The sequence below is a fragment of the Peromyscus eremicus genome, chromosome 20 (assembly GCF_949786415.1).
Source record: "Peromyscus eremicus chromosome 20, PerEre_H2_v1, whole genome shotgun sequence".
Taxonomy (NCBI): domain Eukaryota; kingdom Metazoa; phylum Chordata; class Mammalia; order Rodentia; family Cricetidae; genus Peromyscus; species Peromyscus eremicus.
Window position 1 is genome coordinate 17,586,085 of NC_081436.1, and position 18,484 is coordinate 17,604,568.

The window sequence follows — 18,484 nt, forward strand, 5'->3', positions numbered from 1 at the left end:
TGGAGGTGGGAGGTGCCTCTGGCCAAAAGTGTGGTCCAGAACAGTTGGATATTGCTTCTAAAGCTGGTCCCTGCACAGAGATTTGTGGCTGAAGCAGGCAGTTAGCTGCCATAAGCCGTTAATGTGGGGTGTGTGTGTGTGTGTGTGTGTGTGTGTGTGTGTGTGTGTGTGTGTGTAATGTGTGGTCTATATGTGTGTGTACATGTTTGTATGGTGCATTGGTGTATGAGGGTGTAGGTGGTGGCCAAAGCTGGACATTGGTTGTCTTCCTCAGTCAGTCTCTAATTTTTTGACAGAAGGTCACTCACTGAACCTGGAGCTCACTGATGTAGCTAAGCCTGCTGTCCTGAAAGCTCCCGGATCCTCTTGTCTCTGCCTCCACAGTGCTGGGATTACAGATACGCATGACCACACCTGGCTTTTTTGTTTGTTTGTTTGTTTTTTGAGACAGGGTTTCTCTGTGTAGCTTTGCGCCTTTCCTGGAACTCACTTTGTAGCCCAGGCTGGCCTCGAACTCACAGAGATGCGCCTGGCTCTGCCTCCCGAGTGCTAGGATTAAAGGCATGTGCCACCACCGCCCGGCAGCTTTTTTTTTTTTTTTTTTTTAGACAAGGTTTCTCTGTGTAACAGTCCTAGCTGTCCTGGAACTCACTCTGTAGACCAGGCTGGCCTCAAACGCACAGAGATCTCCCTGCCTCTGCCTTCCAAGTGCTGGGATTAAAGGCATGCGCCACCACCACCTGGCTCACATCTGGCGTTTTATGTATGAGCTGGGGATCCAAAATCAGGTCCTTAGGCACTGAACTCTCTGAGCTGGCTCCCGAACCCCTCCTCCCCATGCTGTCTTTCTAACAGAGCCGCCTCCAGCCCTGGGCCATTACTCTATCGTTCATTTCCACATGAGTCTTGATTTCCTCAAGACAGAGGGTGGTGGGACCCTCCTAAGAACCTTGTGTATCCTGGCGAAGGAAACAGAGGTTACTCGGGAGCGATTAAATCAATGTTCAAGCAGAGCATTTAGGTATGAATAAAGTTGACTCTTAAGTTTACTCTAAATCTCAACGTTTGAGGGAGAAACAGAAGGCCTCAAATGGAAATTCTGATTTCTCTTATTTGGGAGGGTCATCATCACAGAAATGCAAACTTTACTTCATGATCCAGAAAGGGTCGAATCCAGTGGTTCTCAACCTGTAGGTCACGACCCCCTCCGTGGCCACCTATCCTGTATCCTGCATATCAGATATTTATATTATGATTCATAACAGCAGCAAAATTACAGTTACGAAGTAGCAGCAAAATAATTTTATGGTTGGAGGTCACCACAACATGAGGAACCATGTTAAAGGATGGCAGCCTTTGGAAGGTTGAGAACAAAGCATTGGTCTAATTGGAAAGGGCCTGTAGGGCCACCCAGTGTGACGTTGGCTGGAACCTTCTAAAATGCCCCAGCTCACTTCATCGGAGAATTCACCAAAGAATTAAAAGATTCAGGAAAAGAGAGGTCGGGCTTGCTCATTAAAGTATGTGGCTTGTGAAATCCTTCATTTTCCTGTGTGTCTGAAAATTCTAGCTTGTAATTCCCAAGGAGGAAGGCTCCCAGCCACTCATTAGCACACAGGGAACCTGTCATACCAGGCACACAGGAAAAAGGCAGGAGTCCTTATGTGCCAAGTGAGGGCTGGTCCCTCTGTGGAAACGGCCCTTGATAGACACCCTTCCTCAATGCGCACAAGCTTATCCATCTGTGGGAACAGGGGGTCAGCAGCCAGGCAGGTGTTCTAGGAGTTGCAGACACAGGGGCAAGCTGAAATATACGAGGTGTGTCCTGTCAACAAAGGACCCTCCCCAAGACTTCAGCCAATCACAGTGAAGGAAGAGCAAGAAGGGGATAAGGAAGGAGGGGATCGCTTTAGCAGAAAGAATGCGAGTATTTTGAGTGGGGGAAGGAATAGGTTTCATTTCTGGCCTTAAAATAGGGATTAAAACGCACTTAAGAAACACCCCGATACTAGGTAAGGTATTAACTAAATTATTTTTGGCGTATCAATTACACAGCTTTTATAATGCCTCGGTTGCTAGGAGCTGAGGCGAGCCCAGGCAGGAAGGCAGCTGTTGGTGTCAAGCTACATCTTAGAGTCTCAGGATGACCCCGTGTGTTTCCATGGCCCTTCCTTGGACTTTGGGATAAATTCTATTTTCTACATTGGACAATGCTCTCAGTCATTTCCTGTGACTCCAGCTCACATGTCGCCAAGGGATACTTCAAGGTCCCAAGGGCAGCAGGAGCACCTACCGGGTTATTGCTGGTCTTTCCCGCGAGGATGACCTGGGCTTTGACCTTGTTCATGTTGAAGTTCTTCAGGTAGGCCTCGTGGATTCTCTTGGCCAGAGATTTGAGGTCTGCAGTCTCCGAATCTTCCAGATCGTGTTCACACGTGAGAATTTCTGCTTTCAGTTTTGCTTTCTCAGATCGTGGCATTCTTCCAAAGCGAATTGCTGGAGTTGGGGTGGGGATGGGACAAGGGGAGATGATTAAGGCACTTGAAGACCAAGGCAGAGGCAAAAGGCAGAATGGAAAGTTCACACCAAGAATGGCGAGCCAAACCCATTCCTTATTATGACTGAACTTTCTACGAGACAGACTGAAAACCAAACACACAGTTGATAAATGGGGTGGCTTACTGTCCTCAGGTAGGCCATTGGCCAAGGTGAAGGGGATGAAAGTGAACTATCATCTATCTATCTACCATCTATCATCTGTCTATCATCTGACTATCAATCATCTGTCCATTTATAAATCATCTATCAATCATCTGCCTATTAATCATCTATATAGCTATCTATGTATTTATCTGTCATCTATCTACCATCTATCTATCTTCTATCTATCTATCTATCTATCTATCTATGTATCTATCTTCTTTTTGAGACGGGGTCTCATGTAGTGTCTCATGCTGGCCTCCACTAACTATATAGCCAAGTTTGAGTTTAACTAACTTAAACACCTGAGATTCTTGCCTCCAACCCTCAAGTGCTCAGATTACCAGGACTACATGGTGCTGGGAACCCGGTGCCTCATGCATGCCAAAGCACTCTACCACCTGAGGTCCATCTCCAGCCCTATTCTGTAGTCTTTCTATGTAGCCCATGCTGCCCATGAAGTGACAAAACTCTTCTTGCCCCAGCCTTCTGAGTGCTGGGATTACAGGCATGTACCACTATATCCATGATCCCAGTATTCCTCAGAGGTAGAGGCAGGTGGATCTCTGTGAGTTCAAGGCTAGCCTGATTTACACAGTGATTTCCATAGTAGTCAAGGCTGGGTAGTGAGACCCCCCATCTCAAAAATAAGTAAGTAAATAAATAAATAGATTGATTGATTGATTTACACTCACTAGGAACCATGTTCTAAATTAGATTAAGGCTGAGAAAATGAAACTCACAGTGTGATACAGTGTTTGAACCAACACACATTTAACAGAAGTGATGTGACATCTTGCCACCCCAGTGACCCCCCCCCAAGTTGACAGCAAAGTCTTACCACAATATTTTCGAGTGCTCTGGCTGCTGGAGAGATTTACATGTTACAGCACACCCATTCAGAACACTGTCATTCTGACAAGGAGGATAAACTGAGTCATGGGCTGGCACAGTGTGGCCAGCAGCCTTACCTACCATTGTGTGACATCCCCACGGACAGGCACTTGTGGAAGCGGCAGTACTGGCACTTGTTCCTGTTCTTTTTCTGAATCTTGCAGCTCCGATCACATTTGTCATACACCAGCTTCAGCCGAATAGTTCGCCGAAAGAAGCCCTGTGGCATCAACCCAAAATTTAAACATGGGCTCTAGGTCACCAGACTGGCGTCACTCAGCTCTCTTGTGCATTTGAGTGACGGATTTGTTTGGAGACAGGATCTCATGCAGCCCAGCCTGGCCAAAGAGCCTGCTCTGTGGCCAAGGGTAACCTTGACCTCTTGATCTTCCTGCTTCCACCTCCCAAGTGCTGGGACCACATGGCTGAGCACCATCATGTCTAGCTTTATGGGGTCCTGGGGATCCAACCCAGGGTTCCATGCACACTAGGCAAGTACTCTACCCACTGAGCTCCGCCCCCAGCCTTATTGTCTCTTTCCAAAGAAACTACACATTGAAGTTCTAGAAAGTCTCATGTAACTGGGGCAAATACAAAATGCATATCTCATTGCATTGAAAATGGAAAATAATATGCTAAGGCCAAGTTCAAAGCAATCGTAGAAAGACTCTACCTGGTAGAGGGAGAGGGAACGGTGGTTTCTTGGGTCACAATACCAACTCCTGAAGAGAAGACACTAAAAGGGAACCGGCCATTTGAAAGCAATACTCTTGCTTTATAGCAATACTAAGGCTTCACCCATGAAGAAAACAGCTCAAGCCTATAAAAGCCAAGGCTAAACAAAAGCGATTGGACATGACCTTGACAGAAAGCCCCATCACAAGTCGCGCTCCTAAGGGGATACAGATGGAAAACCCAGGAAGGGATTTATTTTGGCTTTTGGTCCTCTGCTTTTGAGTGCCCCCTCCACTTGCCTCACATGGTGGGCTCTCATGGCCCATGAAGAAGCAATCAGGCCTTTACTGGAGACTGAGGGATTGGAAGGAAGGAGTAGGTTCCTCATCTAGGAGGCAGGATGGCGGAAGGATGTGTGGGATGGAGAGGAAGGGTAAGGGGCAAGGACTGTGCATGCCAGGGACCACCAGACCCTGGATCTGGTTCCACTGTTCCCATGCACTAGGCCTCTAAGACCAGGCCCACCGGAAGATGGATGACAGTGAGTCAAGAATGATGGTACAGGAAGGTCTGTGATAGTCCCTCAGAGCCTGGATACTTCCAGAAGGAGGGGAGCCTTTGGATTTTAAGCAAACATGTGCATCTCTCAGTTTTCCATATACGGTGTCCATGAAGCGACAAACTTGGGAATGTACGTGGGGCCTGGGGCCTGCCTGTCTAGAGGTCAGGTTGACTCTCAAGAGGATGGAGATACTCAGGAGGGTGCAGGTGCCTAGGAGGATGGGAGTATGTGCCAGAAGTGACCAGTGGGGGTCAGTCACAATAGCAGGAGAGCTAGGTACTGTGGACTCTGAGCAAGGGCAGGACACGTCTGATGGCCAGCCCCTTGCTCAATGCATGGTGACCTCTGCCCTAGCTGGCCTCTGGAGAGGTCCCGAGGTCGTAGGTAAACACACTCCCCTGCATGGTCATCTCTGCTCTAGCTGGCTTCTAGGGTGGTCCCAAAGTAAAGTAAGCAGTCTACAATTTGTGCCATGGGAAGAATCATTTTTAAAGCAACTGCGTTTTTCTTCCTTTTTGTTTTGTTTTAAAGAACAAACGCACCTTTAAAGGTAAATGCTCCTCTAGAGTATTTACAAAGTACAGCAAAGCAACCTGCCCTAGATTCTCAAAAGAGGAGTCAAGCTGCCACCGAGGCCAGTTCTCTGCTCTTTCTGCAGGTCTCGGAGCAGTGGACATCTTGTAGAGGAGCAAAGTCGTCCATCCATGTGACCACCCCACCCTCCACCCACGGCCTCGGTACCTTGCAGCCTTCACACGCGTGGACTCCGTAGTGGTAGCCTGAGGCCTTGTCCCCACATATTCGACACTCGATGCTCAGTGCACTGCCAGAGGACTCCTCTGTGCTGGCAGGGACCACAGGGCAGCTGACTGAGGAGGGGCTGGAAGCTGGAGAGAGGGTGTCTACAGAGAAGAGGGAAGTGTGTGAAACCTGAGGCATAGTAGAAGGACCTGGGATGTGGTCAGGTGCCCATCTTGTATCAGCCCTGCCCCTGGCCACACACACTGGCCATAGTGACCATGATGCTGCCATTCTTGAAGCTCATGTGCACTAGCCTGCCTCCTGACTCATACCCTACCTCCAGCTCTTCAGAGGCCATGTTATGAGACCTCCATGTGGGCCCCAGGCTCCCATGCCACATGCCTGATGTAGAGCTGGCTGCCTTCCAGTCCTGTTGTCATCACTGTTACTTGGTGGCACCACAATACGGCCTGATTCTTCATGTGGGTCAGGTATAGTGACACATGTTTCTAACCCGAAACCTCAGAAGCTAAGGCAAGAGGATTGTGGGTCCAACACCAGCGTGGGCTACACACTGAGGCAGAGACAACAGAAGAGGGAAGAGATAATGTGGAGAGGCACAGGAGGGGGAAGTGAGAGAGAACTGAGAGAGAGAGAGAGAGTGGAGAGAGGAGAAAAGAATGTGCTGAGAACAAGGCGGAGAAAAAGAACTGAGAGAGAAGAGAGGAGAGAGGGCAGAGAGGAAGGACAGAGGAATGAAGAGATAAATCAGAGTCTGGGAGAAAATACTTCTAAAAACCCACTCAATAAAAGTCTTATGTCCAGTCAGGCGGCGGTGGCGCACGCTTTTAATCCCAGCACTTGGGAAGCAGAGTCAGGAGGATCTCTGTGAGTTTGAGGCCAGCCTGGTCTACACAGAGTGAGATCCAGGACAGGCACCAAAACTACACAGAGAAACCCTGTCTCGGAAACAACAACAACAACAACAACAACAAAGTCTTATGTCCAAACGATACAAAGAAGTCTTCAAACCAAACAATAGAAAACGACGCATATAAAAAGCATCCATAGACCTGAAGAAGACAGACACCCAAGAAGACAGACAGATGGGCAGTGAGCTTACGGAAACACGCACGGAGTCCCTGTCATTGGCGGACTGAGTTAAGACCACGGTGACCATCACTGCACACCTATTCAACTAAACTCCTTGGAAACTGGCATCCAAAGTGCTGGCAGGGCTGTGGGGTGGCTGCTGTCACTCACGGCCAGGGCACACGGAGAAAGAAAGGGACAGCCACTTTTAAGGCAAAACAGTTGTCGATGAGAAAAACCTGGTAAGCATCTTTGGTTACTTACCCAACTGACTTGGGAACCGGTCCACACAGAAACTAACAATAGCAGCCTTTTTTTTTTTTTTAAAAAAAAACCACGTGTGTATGATGTGTACGCCTGTGTGCATTGTTATGCGTGTGGGCGCTGCCGTGTGCGTGCTATGGCATGCATGTGGGGGTCAGAGGACCACTTGGGTGTCAGTCATCACCTTCCACTCCGTTTGAGACAGAGCCTCTTTTCTGCTGTTCACGTCCTTGCACACCAGGGGAGCTGGCTTGTGAGCTTCTGGGGGAGGCTCTTGTCTCTGCCCGCCTTGGCTCCGTGCAGTACTGGGATTGTGGACCCAGGCTACTGCATTTGGCTTCTATTTTTTTTCCAAACATATGTTTTTAGGTTTTGAACCCAGGTCCTCATACGTACATGGCAAACACTCCCCAGCCCCAGGGAACCATCTCCCCAGCCACAGTAGCTTCGCACTTCATTGCTAAGAATTGGAAGTAGCCAAGATTAACGTGTGAGAGTTTGAGGCCAGCCTGAACTATACAGTGAGTTCCAGGCCACCCCAGGTTACAGGTAAGACCCTAGATCAAGAAACCAACAGAAACAGGGTTGGTGGGAGGGCTCAGTGTATGAAAGCCTGAGGTCCTGCATTTTATCCCAGGAGCCCACAGGGAGAAAGAGAACTAACACATGAAGGTTGTCCTCTGTCCTCCACACACACGCTCCTAAACACACACACACACACACACACACACACACACACACACACACACACAAATCAAATTTAAAAAAAAACCAACAAAACCTACACACACACACACACACAAAAACCTATAAAAAGATACCCCATCAGCGATGATCCCAGGGAACTGCCCTGGCAGTGCCAGGCACATACATTCCTGTTCTCACCCTGCACAGTGGGTGCCTGTGACTGTGTGGGGCATCAGGTGCAGCACTCAGAAGGTACTTACTGCTTTGGCAGTGAGGAAATCACCTGCCCAAGTAAAAGCTATATGGTCCCATCTAACAAAGCTAGAAGCAAGACCTGGAAGGATCAAACATTTCACAGTCACTTAACTGCATCTCTGAACAAGGCCTGGGCACGCTTATTGGAATGCAGACTCCACCACACAACAGAGCTCGCGATGTGTGCCACTCAATTAAAAAGTTACAAGGCATACAAGCAGAAATTTTGGCTCATGATGAGAACAGAAATGAATGAAAGAGACCCAGGGGTGACACAGATGATAGAATTGTAGCCAAGACATTGAAAAGTTATTCTGACCATACCCTAAAAAACAAGAGAGAAGACTGGGTATGTTAGGTAGAAATGAGGGTGCAAGGAATGGACCCTGGTGCTGGTTATGAAAACTACAATATCTGGTGTGGACAATAAAGCAGGTAGATTAGACACTGTAAAAGAAAAGATCGGCAAACTGGAAAACACAGCAATGGAAACTATCCAAATTGAAACACACACACACACACACACACACACACACACACACACACACACGTGCATGAGAGAGAGAGAGAGAGACAGAGACAGAGACATAGAGGGACACAAAGAGAATGCACAACAACTTAGCATTAACTGTGGGAAGAAAGAGCGAAGCTGTTAGTTAAGAAAACACCAGGCCCAGATGACCTCATCTATGAATTCTACCAAGCATTCAAGGAAACTCAAGTATCAGTTCTCCAGAAAAACTTCCAGGAAACCAAAGAAGAGAGAACACTTCCTCATTTTACAAGGCAAGAGCCAATCTAAGACCAAAGCCAGATAGAGATATTCTAAAAACGAAAACTAACATCCCTTTCATAATAGTTTAGACACTTAAACTATATACCAAGAGGGTGAGACATTAGGACAAACTAACATCTTTCTCACTGGAATGCAAGTTTAGCTTAACCTTTGACATGTACAATCCACCAGGTTAATAAACTAAAAGGGGCCGGGCAGTGGTGGTGCACACCTTTAGTCCCACCACTTGGGAGGCAGAGACAGGCAGGTCTCTGTGAGTTCAAGGCCAGCCTGGTCTACAGACTGAGTTCCAGGATAGCCACGGCTACAAAGAAAAACCTTGCCTCTAAATAAATAAATAACTCAAACAAACAAATAAATAAATGAACTAACTAAAAGGAAGCTTTTTGATCACCATCCTAGATGCATAAAAATAATGTCCCCAAACATAACACCGATGCCTAATAAAAATTCACAGCAAGCTGGGACAAGAAGGTGACTCCATCAGCCACACAGGAATGCTGTTAGAGGGTATCTAAGAGAAACTGTAGCCAGTACACTCTGTGTCAAAAGACTAGGTGGTTTTTCCATGGATCAGTAATAAGAGGAGGCATCACCATTCCCACCTAACATCGTGCTGGAAGCTCTAACCAGTGTAACAACATAAAAAAGGGAAATTAGAGAGACCCATCTTGAAAAAGAAGAAGTGAAACCATCTTTGTGGCAGATGACATCATTATTTACATGGACATCTTAAAGAATCTATAAAAAAAAAGTCACCAGAACTAATGAGGTTTAGGAATTAGCATTCAAAAACGGATGATACTTCTATATATGTAACACTGAATAACTAGAAATTTAAATGCAAAATAATCAATACCATTTGTAATCATGTTAAAAGTATAAAATGCTTCCATATGAATCTGGCACAAAATGTGAAAAGTCTGCACACGAGACAGAATAAAACATGCGCCAAGAACTCGAAGAGGACCCAGACACAGGGGAAACACAGAAAACCGAGGGATCCATCGGAAAACTCAGATCAGGAAGATGTCACTTCACCTCAAACTGACTATATATGTAACTCCAAAAGTTCGGCTGTCTTTTTTTTTTAATTGACCAACTAGGGCTAGAGAGATGGCTCAGTGAGAAGAGCACTTGCTGTTCTTCCAGAGGACCTGAGTTTGGTTCCCAGCACATATTTCAGATAGCTCACATCTATCCCTAACTCCAGCTCCAGGGGAATATGATACCTCTGGCCTCTACAAGCACCTGCACTCACATGTAGATAACCACACACACACACACACACACACACACACACACACACACACGAGCACTAAATGGACCAGCTGATTCTAAAGTACATACAAAATACATAAAGTAGGAAAGACCTAGGCTATCCAAAAGAACATCATCAGAGAACTTATCTAGAGGACACTGGACATTGCACATAGATCTACTGTCAGATCTGCAAGGCTCTGTCCTGACATCTGCATTCTTCTCTTGGGTAAATACATAGGAATGGAAGGGCTGGAGCATGGAGCAGATGTTTGTGTGAGTTTTCAGGAAATGCCAACACCATGCGATTGGTGTTCAATGAAAGAAACAGATAGATGGAGCTGAGCAAAAGCCTAGATAGAGACTGATTTCAGAGACACAAAGACAATGGAGTGGTCATGTCAGTAAGCTGTGCCTAAACATCTGCAAATGAAAGAGAGAGAGAGAGAGAGAAACTTAGATGTGTGCGTAAAAATCAAGTCAATGAATACTGGACTTCATTGTAAAACCTAAACCTTTAGAAGACGTTCAAGCAAAGATCTCTTAAATATGAACACAGAAAGCACGGTCTACCAAAGAAAGGACACTAATAAACTGGACTTTGTCAGTTAGGAACTGTTTTTCATAGCTAATGAAAAAGACAAACTACAGGCCGGGAGGAAGCATTTGTAAATCATTTATCTGATGAAGTCCTTGTATCCCGAAGACATACAGAAGTTTCTATCATCAGTGGTAAGAAAAACACACAACCCAAATAAAAAGTGGATAAATGATTTCAACAGAAACTTCTCCAAAAAAAGTTATAGGGCAAATTATCACACAAAAAGATTCAGCATCAGAGACGTGCAAACTAAAACCGCCGCACAGAGCACCATGGCTCACCCACAAGAATGGCTAAGGTGTGAAAGATTGGTTATACCTTCAGCAGACGAGCTTGGGAGGAGCTGACGGCCCACACTGAAGGTGGGGACAGCACTTTGGAAGGGGCTTTGGCATTTCCTGAAAACACACACCAACCTCTGCCCCACTGGCTCAGCCCTTCCTATGCATCTACCCAGGAGAAGGACACAGACATCTGGACAAAGCCTTGCATGTAACTATTCTATAGGCAACAGCTGGGGACTGCCCACAGCTCCTGTGTTCACAGGCAGATGCATGGAGACGGAGACAATGGTATGTCGGGCTGCACACAGCAGGGAGGGGCGTACAGATTACACACCACCATGCAGAGGCATCACAGACAGATCCCAAGGAGTGTGGAAGCCTGTCTAGAAAGAACCATGCCGTTTACAGAAAGTTCCAGGAAACACAAACTAGCCAACACAGAACACACACACACACAAAGCCTGCAATGCTAGAAAACATGTCAGAAGTCATGAGGTGAAGAGGAAGGCAGGCATTGCAGGGGAGCACCAAGCAGTTTGATGGGTGTGGTCATTATTTTGATTGTAATGATAGCTTCAGAGACAGACAGACAGACAGAGACAGAGATATTCTTTTTTTAAAGTCTTATATTCTCTGAGGAAAATACACATCGAGGAAGATCTTTCTAGAAAGCAACACTTACCTGTGATGACAGAGCCCTCAGAGCCTGGACAGCTTCCTACATACTGGTAGTCCGTGAAACTAAAGCTTCCGGAGCTCTCCTCCCCAAGGGACTGAGAAATCTCTTGAATGTTTCCCATTTCTTGTAAGAATTCTTCCGATAAGGGACTCTCCAGGTCGTCTGCCTCAAGGGGGGAGAGGGGACAGATGGAGCTCTCTGTGTCCACCATGTTGACTGGAAGTGGCCAGGCGGGCCACAGAGCGCCAACCTGTGGGATGAAAACAGCCAGAAGAGCATTCACTTTCTGTTCCGCAATGAAAACATCACGTATCCTTGAAGAGCTATCTAAGTTCAAATCTCAACAGGGACAGCTTTGACTCTCCACCCCTGACTGTTGGAAAACACGGTAAGAAAATTCTCTCAACAGGATCTGGAGAGATGGCTCAGCAGTTGAGAGCACTTGTTGCTTTCACAGAGGATCTGGGTTCAATTTTCCCCGCACCCACATGGCCACTCACAACCATCTGCAACTCTGGTTCCAGGGAACACTGGCCTCTGTGGGCATCAGGTACGTGTTTGGTGCAAATACATAGATCCAGGCTAAATTCTCAAATGCATAAAATGAATCTATATTTTTAAATCTCTAAACAACAAAACACAGAAGGAGTCGAACTGTGCAGCGGGCAACCCTCCACTACACATGAGCTCAGCTTTCAGCCATGGACGAAAACAAAGTCCACGTTCCCTAGAACATGCCTTCCAGTGGGGACACAGGTGGGGGCCGACTGAAGGGGATGTCTGGTGGGGGGTGGGAGGACACAGCGAGAGCAGATGGAGAACAGATGCCTCGCACGGGGAAGCCCCAGAAGGATGGGCTGTTCTGGAGAAGAATGTTTCAGCAAAAAGAACACCAAGTGCCAGTGCATGCCAGCACATTCTAGGATCAGCAAGGAGGCCACAGGGGCTTGGTTGAGGGGCACCAGGAGGGAAGGGCCAAGCAGTCAGCAAGAGTGTTGTGTGGTGTTTGCTCTTGGGTGTTCTTCTGTACACATGAAGGTCAGCCTACTAGAGATAGTATTAGAAAAATGACATAGTAACAAATGTTTTGTAGAGTTCTTAAAACATCTGAAGTAGGTAAGTCCTAGGCAACGCCAAACTCCTGCAAGCAGAAAACAGTGTTCATACGGGAAAGTACACTCTTCCTCCATAATCTTAAATGACTTCCTATGATCTCCAGTCCAAAGTCCAATCCCCTTAGCTTGTCAGTCCAGCCCATGGGAATACAGCACACTAGGCTTCCTGGCTACTTCCCCTGGACTGTCCCCCTGCTGCCTTCAGGAGGTCCTGCTCCCAGCCCACCTCCCTAAGCCTCCCAGGGTCACCAAGCACCCAGCCAGACTGACTAGATGACATCTAGCTTCCTGAACTGTTTTCCTATCTAGTAGTCACAGAGAAAGCCACAGCTCACGTCACAGGGAAGGCCAGAGTCACTGCATACTAGCTGGGCTGTGGGTTCCAAACGACACAGCTCCTGTCACACCGTGGCCACAGAGAGCCAGTGTTTTCTGAAGAATATTCCCCAGAGCTGACAGCTCCACACCCTCCCATTTGCCAAATGCCAATAAACTTTTCAAGTGCAAAGAGGAAGGGGTGTTTTGGCTTCCTCAAGAAACAAACAAAAAAAAATGGGTACAATTACATATTTTTTGTGGAAAAAAATCACATCTCAGGCTTGGAATCCTGACAGGTAATCATAGGTGATCACTATCCACAGGGAGAAACAGTGAAGAATCATCGTCACGGGGCTGGGGGGATGGCTTGGTTGGAAAAGCACTTGCTGTGTGAGTGTGAGGACCTGGGTTCATTCCGCACCACTGACATACAAAGCCCAGCATGGCAGTGTGCACCTACAATCTCAGCACTGCATGGGCAGATGCAGGAGGATTCCTGGGGCTCGCTGGCCATCTAATCCTAGCTGAATCCAAGTTCAGTGAGACTCTGTCTCAAAAGATCAGGAGAACAACTGATGTTGACCGCCCCCCCCCACACCACACAGACAGACACACACACACACACACACACACACATTAACCTAAGACAACCTTCTACTGTCTGTTTGTGTATGCTATGCCACAAATCTGTGCCTCCCTTTTTATTTGGAGGGGCAGTGCTGGGGATGGAATCCAGGGCTCACACACGCTCAGCACACTCCACCAAAGAGCTACCACCCAAGCCCATCTACACACTGTATTCTGCCTTGTATTGAAAGGGCTAGTTCTCCAATCAGCAAGCCAGATAGCGGAGTGATAAGCATTACATAATTACTTTTCATCATGAAAAAAAGTCCAAAAGCCACAATCATGAGATCGGACATAAAGTTCATCCCCATAAAAAGGCCAGAGCTGAGCAGAGTCTGTGCTAAGGAAGGGCTGGGTCTCCTCTTTCTTCTGTCCCTGCCACCGACAGTAGCCTTTGTTCCCACAAACCAGGAACACTGGGCTAAGGCCATGAGCTGGTTTCCTCATCGTGACCTTCAGAGAGCCCCAGTGTTTGGGAATCACGTCATTTGACTCTTTGGTTGCTTTTAAAGAATAACCAGATTCACCTAGAGGAACATTGATCTTGCCATTTAGGAGATAGACGGGATAAATACCTCTTCAGGAGTGGGGCAATCCTGATGTGAACTCTGGCCACTGGGCCTGGCATCACACAGAACACATCAGTCCTTCTTGATTCCAACCAGGGCTGATAAGAGCCTTTCCCTTTCAGTGAGTCCCCCAGATAGATAACAGAGGTCATATGGACACACCCCAATATGCTTGTCCTGAGGTTCCCAGCATGCCCTGGCATCCTTGCAGACACTGGTTAGGAGCAAAAACATCCGGGGCAGTCCTACCACTGTGTCTAACATCCACAGTTCAGTGCCATTGACGGTTCACTGAGAAGAGCAGCCAGGCCAGCCGGTGACTGTGCCCTGTGCCCCAGATGTCCCAGAAGGATAGAAGAGTGAGAAACAATCCCTCACTTCAGTAGTGCTCACATAGCTTTTTTTTTTTAGGGTTAGTAATTGAATTAAGTAACAAAAATATTCCTTTGGGAATTAGGAAGTTGACTACTTGAAAACTCTAGAACATTCAATAAAAAGGAAACAGAAGAAACAGACAGTTTCATGTCGGGACAGAACAAGGCACATGAGAATTTGGGTATTATCCATTGACCACCTTTGATGCTGAAGCATCTCACATGTTGCCACTCTAGGACACTGGATGATTAGGCTAGCATTACTTGCTAATGGCACAATGTGCACGTACTGTGTGAAGCCAAGTGGGGCCCAGCTCATTCGCCTTTAAGGTCCACCTAATTCTAGCACGTCCTGTTTTCACGTGGTGGTGTAACTGCTTATGCCCATCCCTCCTATTAGATTTGTATGTCTTGCGAGAGCAAGGGGTGTATTTGCCTGGTGTTTGCATGCTTACACCCAAAACGATCTCTACCATGGAGCAGGTGTTCAAAAGCCATTTCTACCACTTGGCACAGAAGAAGCGCTCATTACCTGTGCCAGGTGGGGCTCTGCGAGAGTTCACCTTGACTGTGTGTGAGCAGCTCCCGCAGGTGTCACTCAGAAAGTGCACACGACATCCGAAGACATCATCTGCGCAGCGAATACGGAGGACAGGAGTCAAGGGGGAATTCTGCACTGGATATGTGACCAGCAGTTTTCAGAGTGAAGTATAATTACAGGGACTGAAAAGTTTATGAGAAGGGAAAAAATCATCTCAGCAGAATAATGAACAGAGAGGTTCCCAGTCATAAAGCGAGAGCTGAGGGGAATGTGATGACGGGCATCAACCCCTCAGTTGAAAGCAAAGGACTTGGCCAGGCTGGTTCAGCGCATTCACTGGCTTGGGGGTGAGAACCAGCCACCAGCAGACAGTAAACATGAAGAGGCAAAAGCTCATCATTCCGACTTTTCCCTTAGAACTACAAATGGTGAACTTTGGATATGTTCTGTGACAAAGTGTGCCAAGGGAGAGTCCAGAAGTTCATCTGCCAGCAAAGGAGCCAGGTATGGTGAAGTACACCCTTCATTCCACAGCTTGGAAGGTAGAGGCTGGGAGATCTCTTTGAGTTGAGACCAGCCTGATCTACACAGTGAGTTCCAGGCCAGCCAGAGTTGTGTAGTGAGACCTTGTCTCAAAACAAACAAAGAAACAAAAAAACACCACCCCCACCCAAAACAGCAAAGTGACATTCACCTGGAATCCTGGCTACTTGGAAGGCTGAGGCAGGAGGATTATGAGTTCTAGGCTAGCCTGGGCCACATAGAAAGACCTTGTTCAGGAAGGAAGGGAAAGAGGAAGGGCTAGAGGGAGGGAGGAAGGAAGGAGAAGGGAGAGAAGGAAGGGATTTCATCCTTTGGATGGAATAAAACACTGGGGCCGGGATGTGGCTTAGTGTGGCCTAGCTTGGTTCAACCCCCAGAACTATACAAACAAAGAAAAGACTAACAAAAGAAAAGAGACTATAGCAAAACCATTCCGGGCTCCCCAGGGGCACCCGCTGTCCCGACCCATCGTCATATCTCTGTATTATTAACAGAGGTTTCTTGGCTCGACAAGTCACTGCCTAAATATCTGCTGGAATTGCTTATTAAATAGCAGGGCATATGACACTGTCCCAGCTACGGAAACAGTTTGCTACCCTCTATGAACCAACGAACCAGGACTGGAACATTTGTCACAAAAGCATCCAGACAGCCACAGACTCTGGCTTCCCCACTCAGCCTTCTCTACATGTTCCCTGGTTTACTGTATCACAGGACACCCCAGCTCATTGCCAGTGTTCCACACCACAAACCTAGAGAAACCGGTTTAACCCTTCCACTGCTAGAGGAAGCGTGGTTAGGCTTAAGGAAGCGGTGGGAAGGCCAAAGAGAAAGTCTTATCAAGGGGCCATTGATGCCCCAGGCAGCTCCCAGATGGAGACTTTCTCCCCACCAAGTCTAGTTCACAAGCTGTCGTACTTTGTGGATTCCTTTTACATAATATAGTCATATTTACAGGTCTCCGGGTTCAGTTTGTTGGGCAAAGACCTAAAATAACATTTCAGAATAAACAAACAAAAAGCCACAGAAACCCTCTCTGTACCTTCACCTATGACCCAGGGGTTCAACAAAATAGGTTAATCATTACCAGCCACACAGAGATCAACCTGCCAATGGTCAGTGTAGACAGTGTCCACAAAACATACGGGGAACCCAAGGCCAAGGTTAGCACGTCGCAGTGGTAAAGGAACATGGGGCGTATTTTAACAAATCAAGTCCGACACAGCCCCAATCATTTCCTCATCACCTAAATCTTGCCCAACAGTGCTGAAGGCAAGAACTTGAAACCGTGTGATCGTAAGAAACGGTTGGCATGAGACATAAGATGGCAAGCCCGGTGCGGCCCAAGACAGCCGCTTTGGGCCCCCACAGCCCTTCTCTGACCGCCTAAGATGAACGCTCTCAGCTGATTCTAAGGGACAGGTCCCCACTACATGACGGGGCTTACTACTTCCCATTGAAATGCAACGTGCCTGTTTTTAATTTTCTGAAAATGTTTTGGTGCAGTCTCCCCTCTGTGAATAATGATGTCAAAATAACGAAAGAAAAGGCTGCAGGCATGAACACATCCTGTGTCTGCTGCAATCGAAGGTGAGCGAGCCAGCGAGCGAGCGAGCGAGCCCAGAAGTTTGTCCGAAGAATCAAGAGTCAACTAACATGGCACCTGCATTTGTCACTCAGAAGCCTCCATCCTGTACAGACAGAACGAACAGCCATGGGGGCAATGCTGTGATGTTTCGTCGTCAGGTTACGGAAGCCACGGATCGATAGCCCTGCCACGTGTAAAGTGGACTGTGGCGCAGAGCAATGCCAGCGCTCCAGAATGAGGAAAGGCCACAGGCAGTCGGCATAAAAAACCAGTAAGTGAAGACTCCTAAGGAGGCGTCTCTGCTTCTAGACTTACCCTGATGGTCCCTTTGGGAAGAGAGACCATGTTCCATGAAGTCCATCAGACACACACAAGTATCCACTGAAGCTAATGCTTGTGCTCAGCACTAGAAACCACAGTCTTGGAGGAGCCCATGAGCCAGGGCACTGGAATGAGGAGTGGGGATTAGGCAGAAAGCAGGGACAAGGGAAAAGTCAACAGTTACTAAGCAACCCGTTGTGTCAGGTCCTCACTAAAAATGACTTTAATTCTCCCAGTACCGAGACAGAGTGGGAGTTATGGGTCCCACTCACAGAATAGAAAAAGAGTCAGAGAGCAAAGTCATTTGCCCAACTAGTACAAAAGAGGCACACGCCAGCCAACAGTTGGAGATGCAAGGTGCTGTGTGGGAACCAGGGCAGATCAGAGATCAGGAACATCAGACATGAAGCTTAAAAGATGACCAGAAATTCAACAGAAAAGGACAAAGGGCCTCTCCCAAAGAAGGGCGCAGCACACCTACATGAACGTCCGAAGACATTCCTGAAAATATAACCAACGAAGGCCAGACGTGCTATGCCAAGAGTTGTATCAGCTACATGTGACTGCGTAACAAATAGCTCTAAACATAATGGCTTAAAAACACCATTACTTGCTGGGCGGTGGTGGCACACACTTTTAATCCCAGCACTTGGGAGGCAGAGCCAGGTGGATCTCTGTGAGTTCAAGGCCATCCTGGTCTACAGAGCGAGACCCAGGACAGGCACCCAAACTATACAGAGAAACCCTGTCTCAAAAAACCACCACCACTACCACCATCACCACCACCAACAACAACAACAACAAAACACCATTACTCTGTTCCCAAGTCTGAGTCAGCAAATAGAGCTGGGCTCAGCAAGGCAGGTTTTTCTGTTGGTCAGAAGGGCTCTGTCACTCGCTCTGTCATTGAGCCACAGTTCTTGGAAGTCTCACTCATGGCTGGTAGGTTCAACATAGCCTCAAGCACATACCCAGCAATTGGTTCTAACTTCTGATTG

At 47.3% G+C, this 18,484-nt stretch overlaps 1 protein-coding gene across 1 annotated transcript in view; it reads right to left on the minus strand.

The window, feature by feature from the left end:
* Positions 1 to 18,484, minus strand: part of Ppara (peroxisome proliferator activated receptor alpha) — a 71,481-nt gene that overhangs the window by 13,939 nt on the left and 39,058 nt on the right. Inside the window, exons 2-5 of the mRNA XM_059247190.1 lie at positions 11,494 to 11,740; positions 5,573 to 5,733; positions 3,676 to 3,814; positions 2,294 to 2,496 (exon numbers count right to left, since the gene is read on the minus strand). Of these exons, the coding sequence (XP_059103173.1) occupies positions 2,294 to 2,496; positions 3,676 to 3,814; positions 5,573 to 5,733; positions 11,494 to 11,701 (711 nt within the window). The 5' untranslated portion in view covers positions 11,702 to 11,740. The remainder of the gene's footprint in view (positions 1 to 2,293; positions 2,497 to 3,675; positions 3,815 to 5,572; positions 5,734 to 11,493; positions 11,741 to 18,484) is intronic.